At 31.9% G+C, this 23,641-nt stretch overlaps 1 protein-coding gene across 8 annotated transcripts in view; it reads right to left on the bottom strand.

Annotated features, from left to right (window-relative positions):
* LOC148626353 (dynein axonemal heavy chain 2-like) overlaps window positions 1-23,641 on the bottom strand; it is a 64,207-nt gene that overhangs the window by 24,729 nt on the left and 15,837 nt on the right. For 3 of the 8 annotated variants that reach the window (XM_088570257.1, XM_088570260.1, XM_088570259.1), the window contains 33 exons: window positions 23,124-23,280; window positions 22,788-22,877; window positions 22,224-22,472; window positions 21,332-21,493; window positions 20,924-20,941; window positions 20,250-20,372; window positions 19,829-19,966; window positions 19,276-19,358; window positions 18,521-18,701; window positions 17,843-17,981; window positions 17,335-17,555; window positions 14,977-15,069; window positions 14,476-14,706; window positions 13,897-14,085; window positions 12,927-13,226; window positions 12,204-12,384; window positions 11,269-11,549; window positions 10,905-11,030; window positions 10,251-10,469; window positions 9,782-9,899; window positions 9,188-9,465; window positions 7,296-7,699; window positions 6,822-7,020; window positions 6,283-6,507; window positions 5,905-6,009; window positions 5,451-5,639; window positions 5,031-5,116; window positions 4,602-4,732; window positions 4,294-4,443; window positions 3,838-4,005; window positions 3,336-3,496; window positions 1,483-1,622; window positions 1,016-1,148 (listed from right to left, as the gene is read on the bottom strand). In XM_088570257.1, the coding sequence (XP_088426383.1) occupies window positions 1,016-1,148; window positions 1,483-1,622; window positions 3,336-3,496; window positions 3,838-4,005; window positions 4,294-4,443; window positions 4,602-4,732; window positions 5,031-5,116; window positions 5,451-5,639; window positions 5,905-6,009; window positions 6,283-6,507; window positions 6,822-7,020; window positions 7,296-7,699; window positions 9,188-9,465; window positions 9,782-9,899; window positions 10,251-10,469; window positions 10,905-11,030; window positions 11,269-11,549; window positions 12,204-12,384; window positions 12,927-13,226; window positions 13,897-14,085; window positions 14,476-14,706; window positions 14,977-15,069; window positions 17,335-17,555; window positions 17,843-17,981; window positions 18,521-18,701; window positions 19,276-19,358; window positions 19,829-19,966; window positions 20,250-20,372; window positions 20,924-20,941; window positions 21,332-21,493; window positions 22,224-22,472; window positions 22,788-22,877; window positions 23,124-23,280 (5,668 nt within the window). The remainder of the gene's footprint in view (window positions 1-1,015; window positions 1,149-1,482; window positions 1,623-3,335; window positions 3,497-3,837; window positions 4,006-4,293; window positions 4,444-4,601; window positions 4,733-5,030; window positions 5,117-5,450; window positions 5,640-5,904; window positions 6,010-6,282; window positions 6,508-6,821; window positions 7,021-7,295; window positions 7,700-9,187; window positions 9,466-9,781; window positions 9,900-10,250; window positions 10,470-10,904; window positions 11,031-11,268; window positions 11,550-12,203; window positions 12,385-12,926; window positions 13,227-13,896; window positions 14,086-14,475; window positions 14,707-14,976; window positions 15,070-17,334; window positions 17,556-17,842; window positions 17,982-18,520; window positions 18,702-19,275; window positions 19,359-19,828; window positions 19,967-20,249; window positions 20,373-20,923; window positions 20,942-21,331; window positions 21,494-22,223; window positions 22,473-22,787; window positions 22,878-23,123; window positions 23,281-23,641) is intronic. The other 5 variants (XM_088570265.1, XM_088570261.1, XM_088570263.1 and 2 more) reach the window with 2 other exon arrangements.

Raw genomic sequence — 23,641 nt, 5'->3', positions numbered from 1 at the left:
TAAGGTTGTGAAGGTATCGGGGTATTTTTGTGAAATTATTTGTTCTGGTTGGATACATGGTGATTCATGGTATACACAAAAGTATCCATATTTTTTTTTACAATATATCAAATAATGCATGATCTTTGTGGTAATAGTTTGATTTTTTTTTTATCTGTATATTCATAAAAAATATTATATTGCAGAAAAAAAAAATGATTTTATTTATAATCAACTAAAAACAATAGGAAATTTTCTTTCCAAGACAAAGTACAACAAAAGCAACAAGAAAACTGTGCTCCCTCTGACACTCTGCAATGTTGTAAATAATAAAAATATTGCAATGCAACTATAGTTTAGAAGTCTTGCATTGAAGTTAAAGAAAATGAAACTGGAAAAGCAGGGTTTCTGAATGTGCAACATGTTGTCAAAGGTATACTAAAAGGTAATGAATAATTTGTAGACATTTTAATTTCATTGAAAAAAGTTTAATCTGAACTTTTTTAATTTCCACAATATTTTTCTCATGAACTTAGCAAGAAGACAAAGCAACCTTCTTGGTACATATCTCACACACACACAAACACATACATACACTTGATGATTACTATCCATGTTATTAAATTCAGATATTTGGTCAAATGTCCCCTAATGTGGAAATTTTGCAAAGCATAAGTTCTGTAGTGCCTATTAAATTAAGATTTTTTGTCAAATGTCCCCTAATGTGGAAATTTGGCAAAAAATAAGTTCTATAGTGCCTATTAAATTAAGATTTTTGGTCAAATGTCCCCAAATGTGGAAATCTGGCAAAGCATAAGTTCTATAGTGCCTATTAACTTTATCATGACCAAATGATTCCTAATCATAAAAAAAACAAAATTTTATCAGAGTCTTGGAAAAGTTAAATTCACAAATAAATGAATGAATGGACAGAAACATGTGTTTAATATTTCATTTAGACTGAAGTTAAAGTGACATGGCTAGTTAAATCATCAGTGTAAACCTAGCTAATACCAATACTGTGATGTTAACCTACCTCATCTTCTCCTCCAATCTGTACCTCCATCAGGTATTTATCTGCTACCTCCAGTAAGGCATCAGCGGGCCATTCACTGAACCAGTCTATTGTAGTACAGTTTACAAATGCAGGGTACATACGAATACGGTTTCTATAATAGTCAGATCAGCATTGATATAAAACATTGTGAAATTTGTTTAAAATAAGTACTAAGCATTTTTACTAATAACACATTGTTTCCCAACTTCAGTAAAAACTGAATAGTCAACTACACCATTTTCTGAATTGATGAATAAAACACAGATGTTCTACAAGATGCAATATGTTTAAAATCTTCACTGACCAAAAATTGAAAATAGTGAAAGTATAAAGTATAAGAAAACACAAAATTAGCAGAGTAGGGACTAAAGAATGATGGTAATAATGCCTTACCATAATGTGTACTTCCTGCCTTCCCTAGCTTAATATCATAAAACAATACATACCTAAATGGTTCTCCAACAGGACTCATACACAAGACAACATGAAGATTGGCTCGAACTCGGTCAATAAGATATGCAAATATGCTCTGCGGGCTTTCATCCACGCCTTCTTTCTTGGCCGTGTCGACCAGAGCATTTCGCACCTATTATCAAAATCAAGGTGTACAAAATTTAATCAATATAGCATACATGTGGTTACCATGACAGCTATCCTCTGTACAACTTGAGTCTGATTCTAAAACATGCTTGCATTGTCCTTGCTTGGAAAGTTATTGGTTAAAGCATAAAGGTGAGTTAGTATTGAAGAAGTTAGTAGTAAGGCAATATGGAAAAAAACAAATGGAAATTCAACATGCAATGATTAGAAAATGTAGAAATGACCTTGATTCCATGCAAGTATAGAAGTTTAATTACAAGCTGACATTTATTTATCTATGTAATAAAAGAAGCAAGAAAACAAGGGAGTCTATCATCAAAACTATGGTTAAATAAATCATCTATTTATCCTATAGAATATGTTTAAAACTCTGATTAACTAAACCATCTACTAGTATCATGTGCATGCAAAAAATAAAAGGTGTCAATAGAAATTCATAGATCAAACACTAAAGAAAGATAACAAATTTTACTAGATAAAGAATCTTAATGAAGACAGCAAGAGGAGATTGCCTCTAATGCAACTACTGAATTAAAAATAAATTAGTATTGTGAAATATTAAAACACTCTCTTTTCCAAGCAAGGACTGCATTCTCCAATAATCCAAAGGATTTGTATGGTCTGGAAGTCTGTCCATAATTCACACTGTGCATTAGAACATGAAAAGCAGTGTACAACAGAAGTTTTGCAATTAACCTCAAAGTTCATCACATAATATTTGTGAAAAATAAAACAGTTTGCAAAATTTAATTTCTATATATTAGTGCATGTGCAAAAAACCCAAACCATCAAATGGACAAACTTCCAGGTAAAATCTGTTTACAATCACTCAAGCCATGTGCTAATTCCATGTAAATAAGACAGTGCACATCAAAAGAACGTTTTCCTGTATTTGTCTTTAATTCTATTATTTGAAAAATTCTTGTGAAAAATATTAAAATGGCATTTTCATACTCCAAATGTGCAATCAGTTTTGATTTCCAGGCTAACAATATGCAGGAAAACCTTCCACTTATTCAATATTATAGCAAGTAAAAGAGTTAACTTTGAGAGACAGAGTTTGTGTTTCTTTGACTGAACGATAATCATCTCATGAACTGGTAGTTAACTCAACAATACTTTGTGAACCACTTTGACAAGTGACAAGATTTAAATTATCTATCAGATCTTGGCACTTTTAAAGCAGTTTATCAAGTAATGGTCGTTTAATCAAGAGAGGACTAACTCTTTCCCCTGAAGGTAACTAATTAACTTGCTATAAAACTGTTCCACTTAAAAGATAATATTTAACTCCAAAGATCTATTTATCAATATGTTAAAATGTTTCATTTAGAAATTAAATGGAACAGTTTAATACAGACACAAAATGTAAGCACTTAAGACCGAGAAACAAGTATGCTATTTGTACACAAAAACAAAATAATCATTTCCAAATTAAATATAATTGTTAATGTTCCTACTAAATAACTTAGTTTCACTATAACTGAAGAAAAGCAAAATAAAGCTACTAGTTTTTAAAATCTCACAACTGAATTGAATGCAAATACTTGTTCTATTTCCTTATTGGAATCTGTATGCACTCATAATTAATAAGCTGACATTTCAAACCAAACAGAGCAACAGAAAATTTGGTGGATATCTTAATCCCATTACCTGAAACCTCTTATGTAAGACGATGGAAATGACCTCACAAACATACCTCCTCAAATTCATCAGCTTTGTAGAGGTTGGGAACCTCACCACTACTGAGGATGTTGTTGATATCCTCAAGGAAGCCCTCTTCTACTACCTGGGTGTCATTGAAGATGAAAACAGTTGGTTTGTTATCAACTCCTGCTTGCCAGTACAGCCTCTTCAAATCTGGGGGAGAAAAAAAATTAAAGTTAAAAAAATTTCACAGGAATTGTTTTTTTCATAGCTGTGTTTTTAACCATAGGTCTTTAATAGCAAATTGAGATATTGCTGAATTCCTCTCAAGTGAATACGACTGTGATGTATTTACATAACCTTTAAACCTCAGAGGTAAGCAGAAATAATGCTCCAGTCAGTAACCTAACAGATGATAGAAATAATCTTGCATTTTTATATTGCCTGCAAAATAAAATACATCATCATATGTCATGAACTCGGGATATATATAAATGTTCCATTTAAATTAGGAGAAAAATATGCTTTAAAAATTGTGTTAACTGAAATCATACCATCTCTAAACTCTGCTTTGCGATAATGTTTGGTGACTTCAATCTGGAAAGCTGACATTTCACAGATATATGATGAGAGCCTGGTCAAACTCTGTCGTCCACTTCCACCAATACCAATCAATAGCATGTTACCACGAGGTTGGCGAATTACACGTACAATCTTGGAAACTTAAGAAAAAAAATAATAGTTTTAGATATTCTTAGATTGTTGATTATATATCATATTAATGCTTAATGACTTAAAAGCATTCAACTCTTTCAAACACCTGGAATCAATATTATTTTTCAATGGCATTGTCATCTCTTACAAAACAGGAAGTTGATATTTTGGTCAGCACCCAAAAATCACATATAATGTACGCCCTATCTACATGATATCTATATGATTCTAAAACACCACCCTTTAGTGGGGCTAAAGTTATTTGACATCTTCAAATGAGTATCCCTGGTACTTACTGTGTTCAATAGCATCTTTGAAGAGTACCAGATCCATATGTACTACACCAGGGGAGCCATTGTACTCCTCTAGTACATCAACCATGTGTTTCTTCAGTTTGTTTATATCTGTGATGTCCTCATAAACCAAATCCAAGCTCATATAGTCACCTACAAAAATATTGCTCCTTATTATGCACTCACTATAGTGTGATAGACCTTAAAATATTCCGGACATTTTTTTTTTAATTCTAAGAAGTTAAAAGATATCTTACAAAGCTTAGTTAGTAAATATCAGTTGCTAAACAAACTGTCTTCTACATACTTACCAAAAATTGGTGGAACTTTGTTTGGACATATATTATGATAAGTCTGGTCAAATAAACTTCCTAACTTATCAGTAAGAAGGCCAACAAAATTTTCTCTGTCCTTGTCATCAACTAGACGATCAGAAAATACTCTGGAAAATATAATAAAATATTTACCGTTGGTTATAGAACAACTCTCAATATAAATCAACAAAAATGTTGTTTTTTATATGTATAAACAAATGCTTGGATTACATGTACATTGTCAATATTAATAATATGGTTAACCGAAATCATCCTTTAAGCTGAAGAAACTCAGGAATACATGTTAAGCAGAAATAATCATTTCAGGTAAAGAAACTCGCAAAAAAAGAAAATTAAGTCCACAGGACTTTTTTTGGAAATAATATATGCACAACAGTGATTTCTAGCATCATTTAGCAAACTAACCTGAAACATTCATGAATCCATAACCTAGTAATGGCTTGTTTTGTATCATGGAAATCTTTGTGTGCTCTCAACATGCCTTGGAAGATCTGAAATCATTTCAAATTATTGACTTTCATTATCTAGGTAAAAATCTTCAAAAAAAGAGTTTTAACTGCAAGAGCATAAACTAACACATACTAAGCAAGCTTTTCATTTTCCCTATTAAACACTAACAAATATGTTATGTAATGAAACAAAGAATCAATGATCTATTGAGGGTTTATGACATGAAAAATTGAGAGCTTCCTTATTCTTAAGATTACTTTAAAGATTAAACTAATAACTAATAATATCTTTAATGCTGAAAATTGGTTTGTCTTCAAGATTGAAGAAGCTGTTTTTTTTTCTCTGGTATTTACTGTAGATTGTGTAAAAATTTACCTTGGAGATATCTCTCAGATTAAAGAGATAATGGATCTTGGTAGGAGTGGGTAGGAACTTGCCAACAACAGCATAGTACATCTCTATGGTGGCAGCAGTGACAATATCTCCTATGGGTTTCACCTCTTCCTCAAAGTCCTGCAGCTTCTGATTTATCATACTGCCAAAGATTCTCTTGATTTGTGACTCCTAGAAACAGGAAATGTCAGCAGTTGTTTAATAACTTATCAAAAGAAGGTGTTGCATAAGATAAAATTTACTAATCATTTGGTAATTGGTAAAGGCAAAATGCCAAAAATCAGAAATTTAACATGTCACAATTATGATAAGAACAACATGATGTTGCATTCTACATTGTGCTAGGTATACCTCTCCACTGTACAGTGTTAGGCATTCATATTCAATTTTAAAATTTACCATACTAACAAAAAAAATACATGTAGATCATACATACATGTGGGAAAGTCATGTTGATGAGGTTAAACCTGCTCTGTATACGTGGGGATATAACCATACGACCACCACCAGGTGGACCCATGGCAGCTATTAAGAACATATCCTGTAATAAAAAATAGAAAAGAAAGGAGAAAGGCTATCATCTTTAAAGGAAACTAAACATGCACATATACACACAATCAAATTTATAAGCCGATCAAAACTAGGTAAACATTTTTATTTACCTTTTTATCCCTTGATCACTAGTAAAAAATGCCTTTGTGGGGGCAGGTATTAAAATATCTATAAATTTAAATTGTCATAATAATAATATGTAATCCTTCAATGCAGGAAAACTATTTAAAATAAATCCCAACACCCTACAATCACAACTAACCCTGATTTCTTTCTGTGTCTGTTTCTCTCTGTCATACCAGAATCCATAGTCCAGCCACAGTCTAATCAATTCTAGTGGTGGCTGTGAACCAAAGGTATCCTTGGCTGGCATGTTAAAGTCATCCATGAAGGTCAGTAGTTTCTTACCGCCAATAGGTACATATACACCTTTTGTTCTTTTCTCCACTCTACTCTCTATGATTTCCTGTACTTGATTGGATGTGGTCTGTAAAATATAAAGGAATTAATATACATGTAAATGACCCACTAAATTAAAATGGTGGTTACTGGGAAACTATAATATTAGACTATTGACCATAATAGCGTAATTTTGACCCCCCAAAAAAAAATCTGAAAATTTGTAATGGTTGGCATGTATGTACTTGATGAAATAACTATAGAACTTCTAAATACCAATATTTAATATAAAAAATCTAAAAAAAAAAAAGAAGCGTTTCGCATTGCCTGTTTCTTAACAAAATTAAATTGTTACAAAAATGCTACCTAATAATAACTTGTTGAATCAGACCATATATTTACCTGAGCAGACATGTTGACAGATAGTACTCCATATGATTTACTGTCCACCTTAGACAGGGTACTGTTAGCCACAGATGTTTTCCCTGTACCCACTGGGCCTACCAACAATACTGGGTTGAAGGATTTGATCAAAGTAGAAACCAGATACTGATAACGAACAGTATCTACTGTTGGTACCATCAACTTAAAGAAGGGAGTTCTGAAATGACAAAGATATTAATTCATACCTTATACAATTGTTCACTTAAAATGGAAGAATATTTTACAAGATGTACAAAAGTCAATGGAAAGCAAAATAGTAAAAATACTTGAAATTTGAAACTCCAAACAAGAAACCTAAAATTACTCTTTTTTAAACAATCATAAGACAAAATTACCACAATAATGTTGTTTAATCCTGAAACCTTGTGCAATGCCATTGAAAGCTACATGTTCCATCTGAATAAAACAAGCAACAGTCAAAGTATTTCTTACCCATGTACATATTTCCATCCAGTTTTCAGTTTCTCCTCCCAATGCACCCAAGTTTTGTTCTTAGGATCAACAAAGTATTCGTAGATAGTGTCTTTGTTAGGGAAAGTTCCTTCAGTTTCACGAATGTAATTATCAATTCTCTTACGTCCCTCTTCATCAACAGAGCAACAGATAGACCAGATCATACAGAATTGGAACCAATATTCAATCATTCTGGCGTAATTTTCTTGATCAACTGGATCAACACCGTTTTCTGGTGTTGCTAAGGCGTCAAACAAATTACACAGAGATTTGACTCCATTTAACTGAGCAATCGGTACAAGTTCTGTACAGTGCAGTCTTTTGAACTCTAGAATCTTCACTAAGAATTTCTCAAACAGCCTCTTTAGTTCTTCAACCAAGACCTAAAATGTTTATGTAAAAGAACTATCTGTTTTGAAGCATAAAATGAAATACAAATACATGTAGTAAGAGTTCAATTTTCTCTTAAAAATAAGAACTTCCATCTATCAGATAAATAGTATTTCTTTGAGTACTTAATATTCCAAGGGTCGAGCTGGGCTTCGCCAATGTCGCAATTTGCGATTTTTTATTTGATCTGGCGACAAAAAAATAACCAGTTGGCAATTTTCTTGGCGCCTAAGTTTTGTATATTAAAATTGACAGGAAGTTTATCAGCAAGGGATATTTTCTCTAATTATCAAATTATGTTGGCACCTTGTCAGAGTTAACTGACCATGACCAATTTACGACTGAAGGCAATTAACGGTAATTAGACCAGAGGACCGTGACTGACAATATCCTTAAGGGAGGTGTCAATCAAATTTAAATATATTATTGAGCCAATCAAAACTCATCATCATCTGGTCAAAGGTAAACACAATTATGGCCATGTGCGTGTGGCTACATACAAGCTTCACAGCCCTGTTTAACAATGTAATACTTTCAGAAACAGACTTACCTAATAACAGAATAAATTAAATCCAATTAACAATGATTATCCCATCAGGAAGTGTCTAAACACTTAGAAATTAAAGAATTGATGAAAGAAAAAGGATGACATTTGTTTACTTTTGTCATGTGACTTTTTGGCAGGAAAATCGGAAAAAACAAATAGAATGGTGATTCCCAAAATCTAATTAAGGAAATACTATTGAGATACCAAGATAATTAAACAGGGACACAATTAATGGTCCATGGTACAAAATTTAGTTTGTTAGAAATTTTATCACTTGAAAAAAAAAAGAATCAAGTTTGTTAAATTAAAAAAAAAAATCAAATTATATTGTAAGATAAATTAGACCATAAAGGACAAAGGTGAAAATGCTTTAAAATCAGGGACTATATGAGAATAGTAACAAAGTCCTTGATAGAAATAAAATACCTGTTTCTGGAGTAGTACTTTATTATTTTAGGCACATGAAAGTGACAGACTAGAGCTAAAAACCTGCTTCATTCATGCCACAAAAGTGAATCTTGTGTACTTGTGTCTTGCATGTCATGAATGGAGAGGTTATTTTGATGAATTGAAAAAGATAATTCATCAGTTTACTTAACACTGTCATCATTTTTAAAAAAGTATAATTTTATTTTTGGCACCCCCCCCACTCTAATTTCTGAAAATTGGCGACATAAAATGGCAGCTGCCGATTTTTCTGGCGACAGAATTTTAGAAGCCAGAGTAGCCCCTGTATTCAAAGGTAAAAAAAAAGCAACCACTTAAGAAAGAAAGAAAAACAGACAAAAATACAAAATATTGTAAAGTATACAAAATTCTCTTCACATGCAATCTTATCAGATAAAAATAATAAATGGGTATCATTATAAATATTTAAGGACATCATTATTACCGTATTCTACGATGTTTTAAAGCAGGAAATGTAAAAACCTACCTTATCTTTCTTCTTAGCCAGCCAACAATCAACAAATGGCTGCCATTTGAGATCAGCATAATCTGCATACACCATACCACATCTTGATACAGTAGCAGGGGAGGCAACTGACAAATCTCCTACTTCAAACAACAAGGACACAGGATCAGGAAGTGATATCCTCTCTCCGTTGATCAGAGTTAGAATTTTGTTGTCGTCCATGACAGAGTTCATACTCTCAATCCACAGGGTGTCCACAGGGCCATCAAATAGGATCCATCTTTCATCAGGTTTGTCATCTGAAATTGTTTCATATGAAAATTTAAAGACTGTATTCAGTCTAAAATGCTATGTCTAAAAAAATTCTAAAAAAAAAACAATTCATTGTTTTGAATGGTGTAATTTACAGTTAGAATGGCGTTGAGTGTACATATATTTTTTCTTAATTTCAATCTATATTTTCTGCGCATAAATTTCAGAATTCTTCAAAACTGAATTAATAAAAGCCAGGCAATTGTTATTGTTGTTTAACTACTTAAATTAAGAAACCTTATTTCATCAGAGCCAAATAAATTGTTTCGGTTCCTATAATTGATCAAAACTTCTAATACATACCATTACAAGCATTTCTGACAACACTAGACAGTACACCATCAGTCCATTCATTGGTGTTCAGATCAAATTCACCATACAATTCTCCCAGGGAAAGGGCTTTAGGATTCAGTGGAAAAACCTACAGAAATACAAAAAACTACCATATAATTCTCCTAGGGAAAGAGCTTTAGGATTCAATGGGAATACCTACAGAAAATAATCAATTGTTAATTTATAACAAAGAACATGATGGCAATGCTTAAGAAAGAATAAAACACAATCATTAAGAATTTAAAAAATCTGTATTAGTTGAAAAAAAGCAATTATTTTGCAAAAATGTCATAAAAATATAAAACATATACATATATGTTTAGTTTTATAAGCACCAAGTAGATAACTTTAATGGAATAAAAGCATATAAGTCATTTGGATAAGCACACAATTTTTTTTATAAAGTTAATAATGATAGGTGATTAATGAGAGGATATACCTTTACAAGTTGGTAGTTAGGATCTCCTTCCTTGTTAAGTCTAGTCATGGCTGCCTGAAGTGTTTGCCAAGCAACAGATTTACCAGCTTGTGTACCTCCTACTATCATGACAGAGTGACGAGACGTCTTAGTCTCATACAGCTGGATAGTCTTCGTAAATGTTTGTTGGTTGGCCTGTAATCCCTTGGATTCTAACTCTTTGGTGATAGCTACCTTCATCTGAAGTTGAATGGGTAAACCACTTTATAGGATATTGCATAGAATAAAAATGATATATAGATACAAGAAAATACAAGAATGTCACCAGTCTAGAAGTTATTTATTCTACAGTGAAAGTAAATTTTTTTTATTCGTGGTGATCAATTTTCTTGGTTTGTCAAAATTTCATTGGTTCATGGTTTTTTTTATTTGTGGATTTCAAAGAGCATCAAAGTTTTCATTTCTTTGGTAAATAAAAATTGAAGGTTCGTTGGAACCATAAAAACCACAAAAATTGATACCCCATTAACAAAAGTTTTTTTTACAGTACTTATTCAATGCCGGTTTAGAACATCTACATGATTTAGAAGAAAATTAGACGTTTCTCTGTTTTTGTCCATGTGATAACTTAAAACTCTTTTTCTCTAATCTCAGGTAAGTTTTCTCTGTCTCTACCTTTGAATAATCAGCCACAGGAGTTTCTATTCCTGGGAACAGATCAGACATAATACCATTGATGAGTGGAAGATCTACTGATGTCATTTTAGCGATGTTCATGTCTTTCATTGAAGCTAGCAGTACCTACAAATACACAAAATATACATAAAACAGACATAATCAAGGAATGAATTAAAGTTGCAGATTGTAGAAAAAAAATAGACAAAAAAATAGTAAGAACATAAAGATAACTATATATATATATAACTTTTATCAACTATCAATTATCTATTGCCAACAGAACATGATTTTAAGAACACCTGGATATTGAAATTATATACTTGAATAAATCACCTAATTCAACCAAGTTAGTTAAACAAACCTCTTCATCAGACAAGTTTGGATTGTTTCTCTTCTTTCTACCAGCATATCTAAGTACAGATACCAGCGCTCTCAAACCAAAGTCATAATGGTCCTGTTTGGACAGCTGCTGTTCAGCCAGTGAGTACAATGTGTAGGTCTTCTTCGCTAAAGCCTTACAGTTACCAAAACCTTCACCAAACAGTGTGATTTCAGCAATCAACATAGAGTCTGGGGTAACCATAGCAATGGGACGGAACATAGACTTCAAGTTGTCTGGCAGCTCAGTTCTTCCAGCATAACCTAGAAACAAGTGTACATATATCATACATGGTGCCATTGATATAATTTAGCTTTGTGATTCTGAAAACATTAAATAACTTTTTATTATTGAAATGTAAGTTGGCATTTAATACTATACTTAAAATACAGTTTCAGCATAATAAAAGTTGACAGGTCGAGAGAATATCAGACTTATCATTACTTTGAAAATAGAGTCCAAAATAAAACCAATTTATCAAAGCAGTGTATTGATTGATTGATCATGGTTAAATGTCTAATGAAAGGTATATCATGCATTTCAGAGCAGGAACGATTAACCACTCAAACAGACCCAACATTGTACTTCTCCAACATGCTTTGCAGGATCTTTAATGTGTAAGCTCACAGAAGCAACAGCCAACAGATAAGCATGACAACCCACTCGGACATACTACTATGACTCTGAACCAACAAGTCGTCACTCTATATCTTCAAATACACTGTGCTTGGTAGAGAAGCAATTACTACCAATTTTTAAAGTCTTTGGTATGACTCCACTGGGAATCAAAACCACAACCTACCGCACTCAAGACAGGCACACACTACCCTCGGACCACCAAGGCCGTCCAATACAGTTTAAGTAAACCGTTTATGCTTAAAGATATTCAGACTCATACGTTGAAACTATGTTTTTACCTGGATTCATGGTAATGAAGATACCACAAGTATGTGTCAAATCAATTTCTCTTCCTTCAAAGGCAAATCTATCTGTACCAGCAGCTAAAGCACTGAGAATGGACAAAATCTGCTGAGCAACTACAGACAACACTTCAATGTTGATACGGTTGAACTCATCAAAGCAGCCCCAGGCTCCAGTCTATAAATTTAACATAATATTTTATAAATCTGTATGGGATGGTGGGATACATTATATAAAGTATTTAGATAGTGTAAGTTTTAATTTAACTCTATTTAACTAAAGGATTGACATATTTTAAAGTTGGTCATTTAAATAAGTTCTATCAATCACTAAAAATAAACTTGGCTCATTCACAATTAAGCAGCAAAATCAAAGCAACAAAAAGAAATAAGTACTTAAGGCCTCACAAAGTTGATTACTCTTACTCTTATGGGAACGTCTCTGTACCCATTTTAAATGCCATATCAATAAAATAAAAACAACACCTTCCTCAAACTTTTTCCTATCTATGAACAATGTGAAAATCTAAACACTTTAAGGGGACAATAAAAGGTAAAAAGAAATGCCCCCCTCACTCATTGGTATCATGAAAAATGGCCTGATAACCAAGAAATTAACCTTGAAGGGCCTAAATGTTTTCAAACACCACTAAGCCTATCAATGAATCAATTAAACAAAATGGGACAGAAAGTGAATCCACAAAGTTTATAATACATTACCTGAGCTAGACCAGAGAACATTCTTCCCATGGATCTGAAATCTAGACCTTCTGAGCAGTTGACGACGATCACATACATTCCCAATCCTTTACCCAAATCCTTGACAGTCTCAGTCTTCCCTGTACCAGCTGGACCTTTTGGACTACCTCCTCTGTGAAGATGTAGGGCTGTTGTCAGAGTAATATAACATCTGTCAGTAAGTGGTGTAATAACAAGACGTCCAGAGTTTCCTAGATATTCATAGCCATATCTGAACTCTGTGTTGGTCTGTCTGATCATACAAATGTCTTTCTGATGGTCCTATGGTGAACATAAAAGAAAAATTGTTACATTAAAACATACCAAATAAAACTATAAAATTCTTTTTAAACATTAAATGATGATCAAAATCTTTAACTGTGCTTGTAACAATTCTGTTATGTTATATTCATTGAGTCATATGGTGAAAATATGAAAATTCTTTTAAAACCTACTGGAAGTACAATAATATCCTTCTCAGAATGATTCTGTTGTCTTATAATCGGGGAATCATATCATGACATGAAATTTTTAACATAAAAAATGTAATGCATTTGAAAACAAACTGAGGCTTCAATCCCAGCACTGTAAATGATAGAACTTCTTGATGCTGGAGTTGGATTCCTGTTTTGACATTATGTGTTTGAAGTAATTCTTGTATAAATGTTCATATCTCCAACTCCCTATGTATTTGGTTCTAATGCTGCTAAGAGGTTATTCCTTTAAACATGTGTACAGTAAAATGAGATTTGTGAAGGGTAATAACAAAATTACTGAACTGATATAATCTAAGCAATATTCTAAGGAAAGGCTATAATACAAATGGCAAAATGGCAAAACCCACAAAGTTGGAAACCACTGCAATGTTTCTGACTTGGTACAGACATTTTGGATAAGAATGGTGGGAGGATATGAATTCTATTTTTATCTATACAAAATATTGTGCTCTTACCCTTTCCATGTAGAATCTCAGCTGACTGAGCCATTCAAAGGCATTCTCATCACTACATCCTTGTTTAATGAGTTTCTCTGTGATATCTCTCTGGTGAACCTCTATCGTAACGATGGCTGTTACCTTTAGACGCTGCATCTTATTCAGGTTTGATCTAATTATCTCAGAATACTTGTTCAACATACCAATCTGTTTTAAAATATTAAGAATATTAGAAGTAGTTTTTATAGTACTGAAAAGGACCTTCTCATTTGAGAAATGCATGAAGCATGAGGAAATATTCTTTTCATACTGAACAGCATTTAAGACAATATTCTCACCAATAAAATGAAAATGAACTTTCATGTCCATTTCTAGCAGAATCAACATCAAATTTACTGAAGAAAGTTACTAAATATATTATTTCCTGGTCTTTCTAAAGATATAGTCTGTGATGGGGACTTTGACATGCAGTTTCAGAGACACTGGGGACAGATGAATTGACAGCATGATCACTCCTGCTTTTAAAGCATGGAGTAAAACAAACACCTTCAAAATCAGAACCGATATAGGTCTAGACCATTAGAGATCTAATTTTACCTGTTTCTTCTTCATTGATTTCAGGGCCTTCTTATCTCCCCTGTCTCTGGTTTGTTTCAGGGCTTTGATAGTATCAGCAGTCCACTGAATCTGACTGGATGTGATACAGGTCTGTCCTGGGTGGTCCTTCAACCACTTATCTCTCTTGGATTTCTTTAGAGCAGATTTTGTTACAGAGAGTTTGTCAATCAGAGTATTTACCATAGCTCTTTCTACATCACCAAGCCAGTTCTAAAAGAAAAAATATTTTATAGCTTAAGAAATAATACAGATTTAGACATATTTGTGATTTATCCAATTTCAGGCTTTTCAGAATTAAATATTTTCATTTTGATCGTTCAAGCACACAGAAGTAGTAAATAATTGGTCTTCATTGGTACATTTTTCAATATACTTTCTGTCTTCTTTCCTTATCTTTTCACTCTTTCGTTGTGCAAAATGCTGTCAAAATGATAGATGAGCAGAAATACCAACCATGTTTCCTTGTTGCTATGCACTCACCTCAACCTGACCTTCTAAAGGTACTGGGGTTAGGAACTCTATCCTTTCATCATCAGCTGACTTCATGGCTGCAGCTTGCCATTGCATACCATGCTGTAAACAAACAAATTTTGTTGAAATTAAAACAATGTAATGCATACAAATCATGTATTTTTGTGTAGGTATAACTACATGTGTGTGTATAACCTCAAGACAGTTGTGTACATTTGTATCAAGAGACCAAAAATTTCAAGTAGTGACACCATTCCATACAACTATTAAGACACAATACATATAGTTCTTCTTACATTGAAATGTATTTAACAAGTTCATGTGAAAATCACATAAATTTCTAATGATTTATCAAAGCAAGAATTTTCAATGTGAAATAATTCTTAATGTGATATTTACATGATGTAATATTTCATTCATTTCCTAAAATATCCAAATAAATTTCCTATATTTGATTCATCCTAACTTAAGTAAATCTTGCACCATAGAGATAATACAACACTTTGAATCACCAATGAAACAGCAAAAAAATGACATATAATATTTTCACAACATTACCAGACATTACATGATCTAGGGATTTAAAAATAAGTAAAAGTATGTGTAAAATCAGGTATTTTCGGTAAAATATAGATGAAGTAATATTATTTCTTCATCAAAAGATCATTCTTTTTTGTTTGGTATATATTGATTTGAATTGTATTATTTTTTCCTCCCAATAAATGAACAGACCAACCTTTATTTAATGAATTAACAGTGGGTGTCTCATTCATACCATAAAGTTCAATAAATATTCATTTTATTTCAGCTTAGTTCTTTTAAAAAGTAGTTAAATAAGTAGAATAAGAGAGATTTGTGGATCTGTATTAATAAAATATCATTATATCAAAAATGATTTCTGTGTAGTCTGTTAATCTGAAGGAAAACATGTTAAGAACTTGTTAAATCTAGATAAAATATTACAATGAACATTCAGTGGGAAAATGTTATTAAAGTCTGATGAAATCATGCTGAAGAACTTTTTCTGAGGCAGTGGAAAACTCTGATATGAAGATTTAGGCCTTTAAATCATTTTTTTTTCAGTTACTGTAAGTAGGATGTAATGATATTTAATTCTACTTTCTGTTTAATTATCCTTTTCAGAATCCTTAATTTCATCCCTTTAAATAAAGCTTTCAAAATCATGACTGCTAAAATCTGATTGGCTGTTCAGAAGGGTCATTAGAACAAAGAGGAATGGGGTGTTGCAGAGCATACATGTGGTGACTGAATGGAACAATTAAAGGTCTAATTTTAATTGAAATGAGCCATACGTTTTTAAAGTGAATTATCTCCCTTACAAGTCCAAAAATAAGACCTGAAAAAGCTCTTCTAGTAAAGTTTATAGGAAGTAACAGATTCAACATGTGGTGTTAATGTAAAAGATTTAATTTAATGGTGAATACAATGGTAAAATATATAACATAGTAAAGAGCAACAACCATATAACAATATCTCATGTTAAAATATTTGGGGAACAAAATCTCACAGAATTCAAAACATGAACATAAAAAGTAAATACGAATTATGTGAAATTATCTTAGAGGCCATTTCTGTTATTGACTTGGTTCTCAAGCCATTTTTCATAAAAAGAAAGCAGGGACAAATGCATTTTGTTTACTTTTTCTTTGCCGAAATAAATGATTAGGGAGCATTTTGCATTGTTCAATGTCAGAAGAAATAGGAGAAAAGGAGAATTGAGGAATCATTTTCAGTACAGATCCTCCAAAAATTTGATGCTTTAATTCGTACATAGTTCATCATTTGAATTCTGTGACTTTTCAGTGTTTTAATCATAATATGCAAAACTGTAATGAAGAGTAACTTAACAAGAATCACTGGATCTATCAATTTACATTTGAATACAACTTTTCCACAAGAATGTATCACTCTTTATTTTTTTTCATTTTTTCACAGTTTTGCCAATATTCACAACAAAATTTTCGGTTAATATTAAAGGGTTAAAGTTCAACAACACTAAACCAGTGCAAATGTACTTATCACCAATATTCTACTACTCTGTAAATGAAAATTAAAAAACAAGCTTTGTAAGCAAGACAATAATTTTTCAATACGACATAAATTCAAACCACCAGCTATAATGCTAAATATCCTCTTGACAATGAATAGCAGAGCAGAAATTTACTACAAAAATTACCTTGAAATGCAATTTAAAGCAACTACTTCTATAACCAAAATATACATTCCTTCCAAAGCAGAAATTGACCAGTTGTCTGGACAACGCTCAATTCTTTTTTTTTTAAATTTGATTTTATTAATATCTAGAGCAATACTATTGTACTTGAAACAAGTGAACATGACCCTTACCACTTTGGCCATATCCAGAGATTTGATGTTGTCGAAACATTTCTTCAGATGTGGCTGTACCAACATTGGTTGTTTAGAGTTACCCAAAATCTCCAGTAAGTCATCATTAGACAAGAAGTAAAATCTTGGGAAGATTCCTCTCTTTGTTTCCAGGTATGTGTCCAGAGATTTCTGAATGTCCTCAAGTTTCAGGTTCATTTCATTCAAAGCCTCCAATACACCTAAAAATAAATTGACATACAAGTTTCAATAACATGCATTTTTTCCATTGTGTGCTAGTGATGAGAACTGCTACTGACTGTAATAGAACAGTAACAGAACAGTAAAAACAAACATACTCTTTCAAAAAAGTGTTCATTTATTTCAAAATTACTCTGCAGATCATTTACTAATATGCCAGTCCAATAATAGTCAAATGCAGTTGAAAGTTTTTTGCTTAAAAGTTTCTGTAATCATTTATCATTCCCCCATAATTTCTTTTGTTAACATGTTGTTTGTATTACATTACCTTCATGATGAGTACAACGAAGTGCATTCTTCTCTTTGTGCATCCTGGTCATGATAACTTTCCATTTAGCATTAACATCATCAAAGTCAGCTGATTCTCTTGGCAGCTGTTTACGGATATCTTCTCCAAGGAAAATATTCTGTTAAATATATAAGAAAACACATGATCTATGAATGTAATTTTCTAAAATCTTAATGATGAATAATTAAGTTTTGATAATAAAACTTAAGGTACGGCTTCAGTTATTTCAGAAGTATTCATTGAAAGAACTGAAGTTTTAAATGTATATGATTTTTAGATTTAAATAAAGAAATGAAAACATTACTTTGGACTTTATCGAAGATTCCTGTTTTTTTTTCAAATAATCTATTGAGATAAACAATGAAAAGAACTTAACAGTGCACACTCAAATAACCTCATATACTCAGAAAGCAGTCTCCACAAAGGAATTTCTGTAAAAATCAATCACTTCTTAGCTATTATCATTACCAACAATTCATCTAGGTGAATAGAAAATATAAGTACATCAAAAATTGTAGACAGAATCCTAGCAACAACATTGTGATAAAGGATGGACAGGCATACAAGCAAACAGACATACCAGCAGACCCCAGTCGAAAACATTATACCCTCCAAAATTTCGTTGTGTAGGGTGTACTTAGCAGTAATTTTACCAACCTCTAAATACATCCACTGTTTCTGTACTTGAAGCAATGTCTCCACAACTTCTAAAATCTGTGAAAGAGTTTTCTCCCATTTGTCTACTTCCTGTTCAAAAGCCTTGACAAATCTAGAGGCTTTCATTGTTGATAGTTGCACTTGATTGTCATCCAAAGCAGTGAAGATGTTGTCTATGCTCCTATTGGAAAGAAATAAAAGATTGTTGTATTTTACTTCCTATCTCAAGATACTTTACAATTTCTCAGAAATGTTTTATATTAAAAAGATCATTCATTCATGCTACAAAACGAAAGACAATTTTATATGAGCAAGAATTATAGCTTGTAATAGTTTGAAGTGTTAAATTTTTCATTAGGACTTAGTTTAGCAATTACTTATCTAGTCAAGGTTTCTTCTAATAGGTGTTTCACTAAAACAGACATGTAGGAAGTAACCACACAAATTAGTGTTTATGTTCCATATATTCCAAAGTTAAAAAGGGTATAACTCCTACAAAATTCATAATGAATTCCTTGTAATAGTAATATTCACAACAACATATCATGTTCCTACAAAGTTTCATAAAATGTGACAAACAAACAAATAGGCAGGACAAAAACAATTTGTCTCCATACCTAAGTGGGGTTGGGGGGGGGGCATAATTCATGATTTTTTCTTACCAGTATATAAACCATGATCACCCCAATTCAGTATTTTTCAGTCTTTAGTCACATGAACTCTGTATTAACACTTCTTTTTCTAGTTTTACTTACACAAGTTTGTAATGACCCTTGTCTTTGTAGGGTACAATTTCCAAATCTGTGATGTTCCAGGCTTCTTCAATAGCTTTCAATCCCTAGTAGAAAAAAATGTGTTCACTAAAAAAATACCTCTGTCATTTTTACAATTAATCTACTAATCTAAACTGGTAATGACAATGAAAATTTAGTCCAAAAAAATTTACAGAGTATTAAACAGCAGTGCAAAAGCACATGTGTGTCCACCCTCTTTTTCTTTGTATAGTCCCATAAATGGGAAAATAATGAAAAAGTGAAAAAAAAGCTTTCATCCATGAAGACAAACAAAATACCCATGTTAATTACTAATATCCATCAAAGCATTTTTTAAGTTACTTGTGGATGAATAAGTACCATATATGGTACGTATATAATAATAATACATAGGTCAAAATAAAGGCATTTAAAATATGCAAACTGGCTACTGATGACTGGAAACACTAATGTTAAACCAAAGCAATAAATATAAACCAACCTTGTCATAATGCAATAGTTTATACATATTTTATTATATCTCTAATAAACTAACCAACTCAATAGCCAATTCCTTAGTAGCAGCCCCTGACACATCATTGATTGTGTCGGCATACTGATCAAAGCCATAGTCTATAATCTTCTCCAAAGTAAAGTCATCCTCTTTGTGGTTAAATTCTTTCTGCATCTCAGTCTATAAATATAGCGCATTCAAAAAAGTAAAATTATGTCTTCACAAGGGAAATAAGCTTGTTTTTTATACAATAATGAACAATTTTTACTGTTGAAATGCACTTATGAAGTGAGGAAAAGAAACGAATATCATAGTTCTCAAAAAAGACAAACTGGTGTTTATGGAAAATATAATTAAATCATATTACAATAATCCAAGTGTTTAACAAAAATCAGGCCATTATTATCCAAGAAAGAGAAAGCCAATAACAGTGTAGTAAAGAATCTATAATTCAGCTAAATACCTGAATTTTCTCCCAATGTCTGGGTCTCATTGCTGGGTTCTTCAGATCTACAACTAATGGCATGGTACGTTTGAACTGATCCACACGGTTCTTACTTGACTCAACAACCTCCCAGTTCTTGTCCTAAACACAAAAGATAACATTATCTACTATTTTAATCTTACCAAATCAGTTTTTCACTCATGCATTGAAAAGATGTTCAACATTTAGTAAATCTATCTGAAATACAATTTAAATTCATCAATGTACTCTTCTTATTTTATTATATTACATCAGTCCTAGCCATATGTTCATGAGACAAACAGTTGCAGGTAAAAGATAAACTCAATGTTTTCTCCTGTTAACTAAATGCAATTCAATAAAGATATGTAAATAAGAATTTTTAAGCTTATTTTTCACAAGACAGGAAAATATATTAAGATCAAGTTTAAAAAACCCATTTTTCAGATTTTTTTTTCTGTTTCATGACACCATGCACAATAAAGAAATTTACCTTTTCAGATGTTTATAATACAAGAATGATTAATGTAGTGTGTCAAAAAGTAAACAATAGAAATAAATACATTTATAATGATCAGTTAAAATACTAAATTATAAAAAAAATATCATCAATATATCAGAATAAAACACAAAGTTAAAAAAAGGAACAAGTGATGCTTTTTGACAGTACTCACATCTTTTCCATCAGGACTCTACACATTATATGCAAGGATAAAAATCATATTTCTGCATGTTTCTAATTCTTTCATTTTTTTCAGTTGTAATGCCAGTTTATATAATAATAATGCAACCATCTACCTGATATCAACTTATGAAGCTGATCTTTATGTTAATTCACTTTAGATTTATAATACACCATGTTAGCAAAAATATTTATTTTTTCTTATACAAAGTGGAAAGAAGTAGGGCATGCCAATGTCAGAAAAGACAGAACTGTAAATTCAATCTAAGTTGGCTTAAACACACAAGATAATTTGTTTTCTAAATGTCAGATGTTAAAAAGTATGGGAACAGAGTACTTTTCTACACTTGATTTTCTTTGTAAAGTTTTTCAAATGAACCACATATTGGCTGAAACCAACCTTAAGTTCCTTGCTGTATCTGTTGAGCTTCTTGTAAATTGACTGAGCAGTCTGTTCCATGGTCTCTGTCTTGATTTCCTCAAACTTGCTGACCTTCCAATCTCCCCAGAGTCCTTCCCATTCTTTGTTGAGGGTCCAGATCTGTTCAATGTGTTCCAAGTCCTGGAATGGATAGGTCAAGAAACATTTAAGCAAATATATATAGTAAAAAACATACTATGGAATTAAACTACTGTAAACCAATTTATTTCCAAATTAGCAGATGAAAATTCAACTTCACACTATTCAATTTTTTAACTACTGTAAACATTAATATTCACGGTGTACTAATATTCACTATTTTCCCAGTGGACAGAAAAGCATGAAAAATAGTAACCCTGAAACTATTCTTTAATACTATATCACGCTTATATAATTTTTAAAACTGCCAAAATTGATACCTACAAAGATGTTTACTTGACAAAATCTACAAAATTTGGCAACTGCAAAAATTAAGGCATTAACTCGCTCTCTCTTTTCCACAAACTCCAAAATAAAAAGACTTAATCACAAAATATTCATTTCTGTGATTTCTCTTTGCTTACAAAATTAGCAAAAAACTAGTTGGTTTAAAGTATTAAAGAGACTTTTTTTCTAACCATAACACTTTATCATATCTGAAGCAATCAAATAGGTCTTAATCAGCAAATGAAAGATATACAGATAAAGTAAAACATCCCTTTTTTTCATAACAGTTATGTTCAGGTCATTCATAAAAACAAAGAACTTTTTTTGTAATTCATTGTAAACAGCAAACTTTCATTATAGAATTAAGGCAATTTAAGAGAAATGAAAATAAAAATAAAAATAAAAATTTAAATAAACAAGAACAAATGATTCAAATAAACTATACCTTCTCTAGATTAGCAATTTCTTTAGATGGTGGTTGGTCAATCTTAAAGATGTTAAGACCCTTTCTAATATCTTGCTCCTGTTTCTTAAGAGCATTGAGTTGATCTCTAATGGCCTGGACACTAGCCATAGCATCCTCTGTGCTGATGTTGCTGGAGAATGGACCTTTAGTAGTGAACTCATCCAATAAGTTGTGAACCTGCTTCTTAAACTCCTCTGACTGAGCCAGTAAACCACTCTTGAACTTTTCCTAATATAGAAAACAAAGAATATGCCAAAGAGTATGATTGATTGATTGTTATATTTTAAAGCTGATTAAGGGATTAAGGCCATATCATGGCAAATCCATTTCATAACCATGGAACATTTAAAAAAAAAAAGGAATGAAACTTTATCATAAATCGGTTCATGCAAAAAATGTAAGACATCCTTATATATGTAGAATCAACAGCGACTTTTCAAATTAAAAATATAGACTTATCTTGTATGGCTCCATCACAAACATGTGCACATATAAAAATAAAACTAGACATTGAAACTCTAAACATTAAAAAGACACACATACTTTGTGTTTCTTCAGCATAGTCTCAGCATCAATGAGTTTCTGTTGGAAGACATGCCATTCATTGCTCAGCTCATTCAACATAGCCAACACCTACAAAATATGAAATATTGAGAGAAATATTAGAAAATGTACTTCAATTTTTAATATCATATCAAACAAGTAGAACTATTTAATTGCCTTATAATTTATAAATAATGACTGATGGCTCAAACTGTTATATTATACAATTATACATTTGGAAAAAAACATTGTACCAAACTAATAAAACTGAGAAAAATAGACAATTAATTCACCATTAGTATTCTTATTTACTAATTAATGAGTCATTCATCATACCTCTTCTTCAACAGGAACTTCATATTTCTCTAATATGTTGAACTGATCCTGCAGTGGTGGGAACTTAGCTTCTGTTTCACTCAGACCAGAATTCAGCTTCTCCCACAGGTTCAAACTTTCTCCAAGTTCATCCAAAGTCTGGGGTGGCTTGCTCACACTATAAAAAATAAGACATAATTATTATTTAAAAACATTTACTAGTATTTTTTTTTTGTCCCAGTTCATGTCACATCACTAGTGTACTAATGCTCTGAAATTAACATCATTTTAAACAGAGCCAGATCCAGACACTTAGAAAAGGAGGGGTGCCAGCCGAAGTTCTTAAGGAAAGGGGGGGTGCTAGGATATTATTTGCCATTTCATTGTAAATTTTACACATGAAATTGACATATTTTCCAATAAAAAAGGTGGGTGTCAGCCCCCTGCATCCCACCTTGGGAACTGCCATGGTAAAAGAATGGACAGCAAGATGATGGTTTACAATAGAACTGCAAGGTATGTGGAAAACAGTTTGACAT

The sequence above is a fragment of the Perna viridis genome, chromosome 2 (assembly GCF_037379345.1).
Source record: "Perna viridis isolate PV_CMFRI_1.1 ecotype Kerala chromosome 2, ASM3737934v1, whole genome shotgun sequence".
In the NCBI taxonomy this organism is placed as follows: domain Eukaryota; kingdom Metazoa; phylum Mollusca; class Bivalvia; order Mytilida; family Mytilidae; genus Perna; species Perna viridis.
This window is presented reverse-complemented; position numbering and strand designations above follow the sequence as displayed.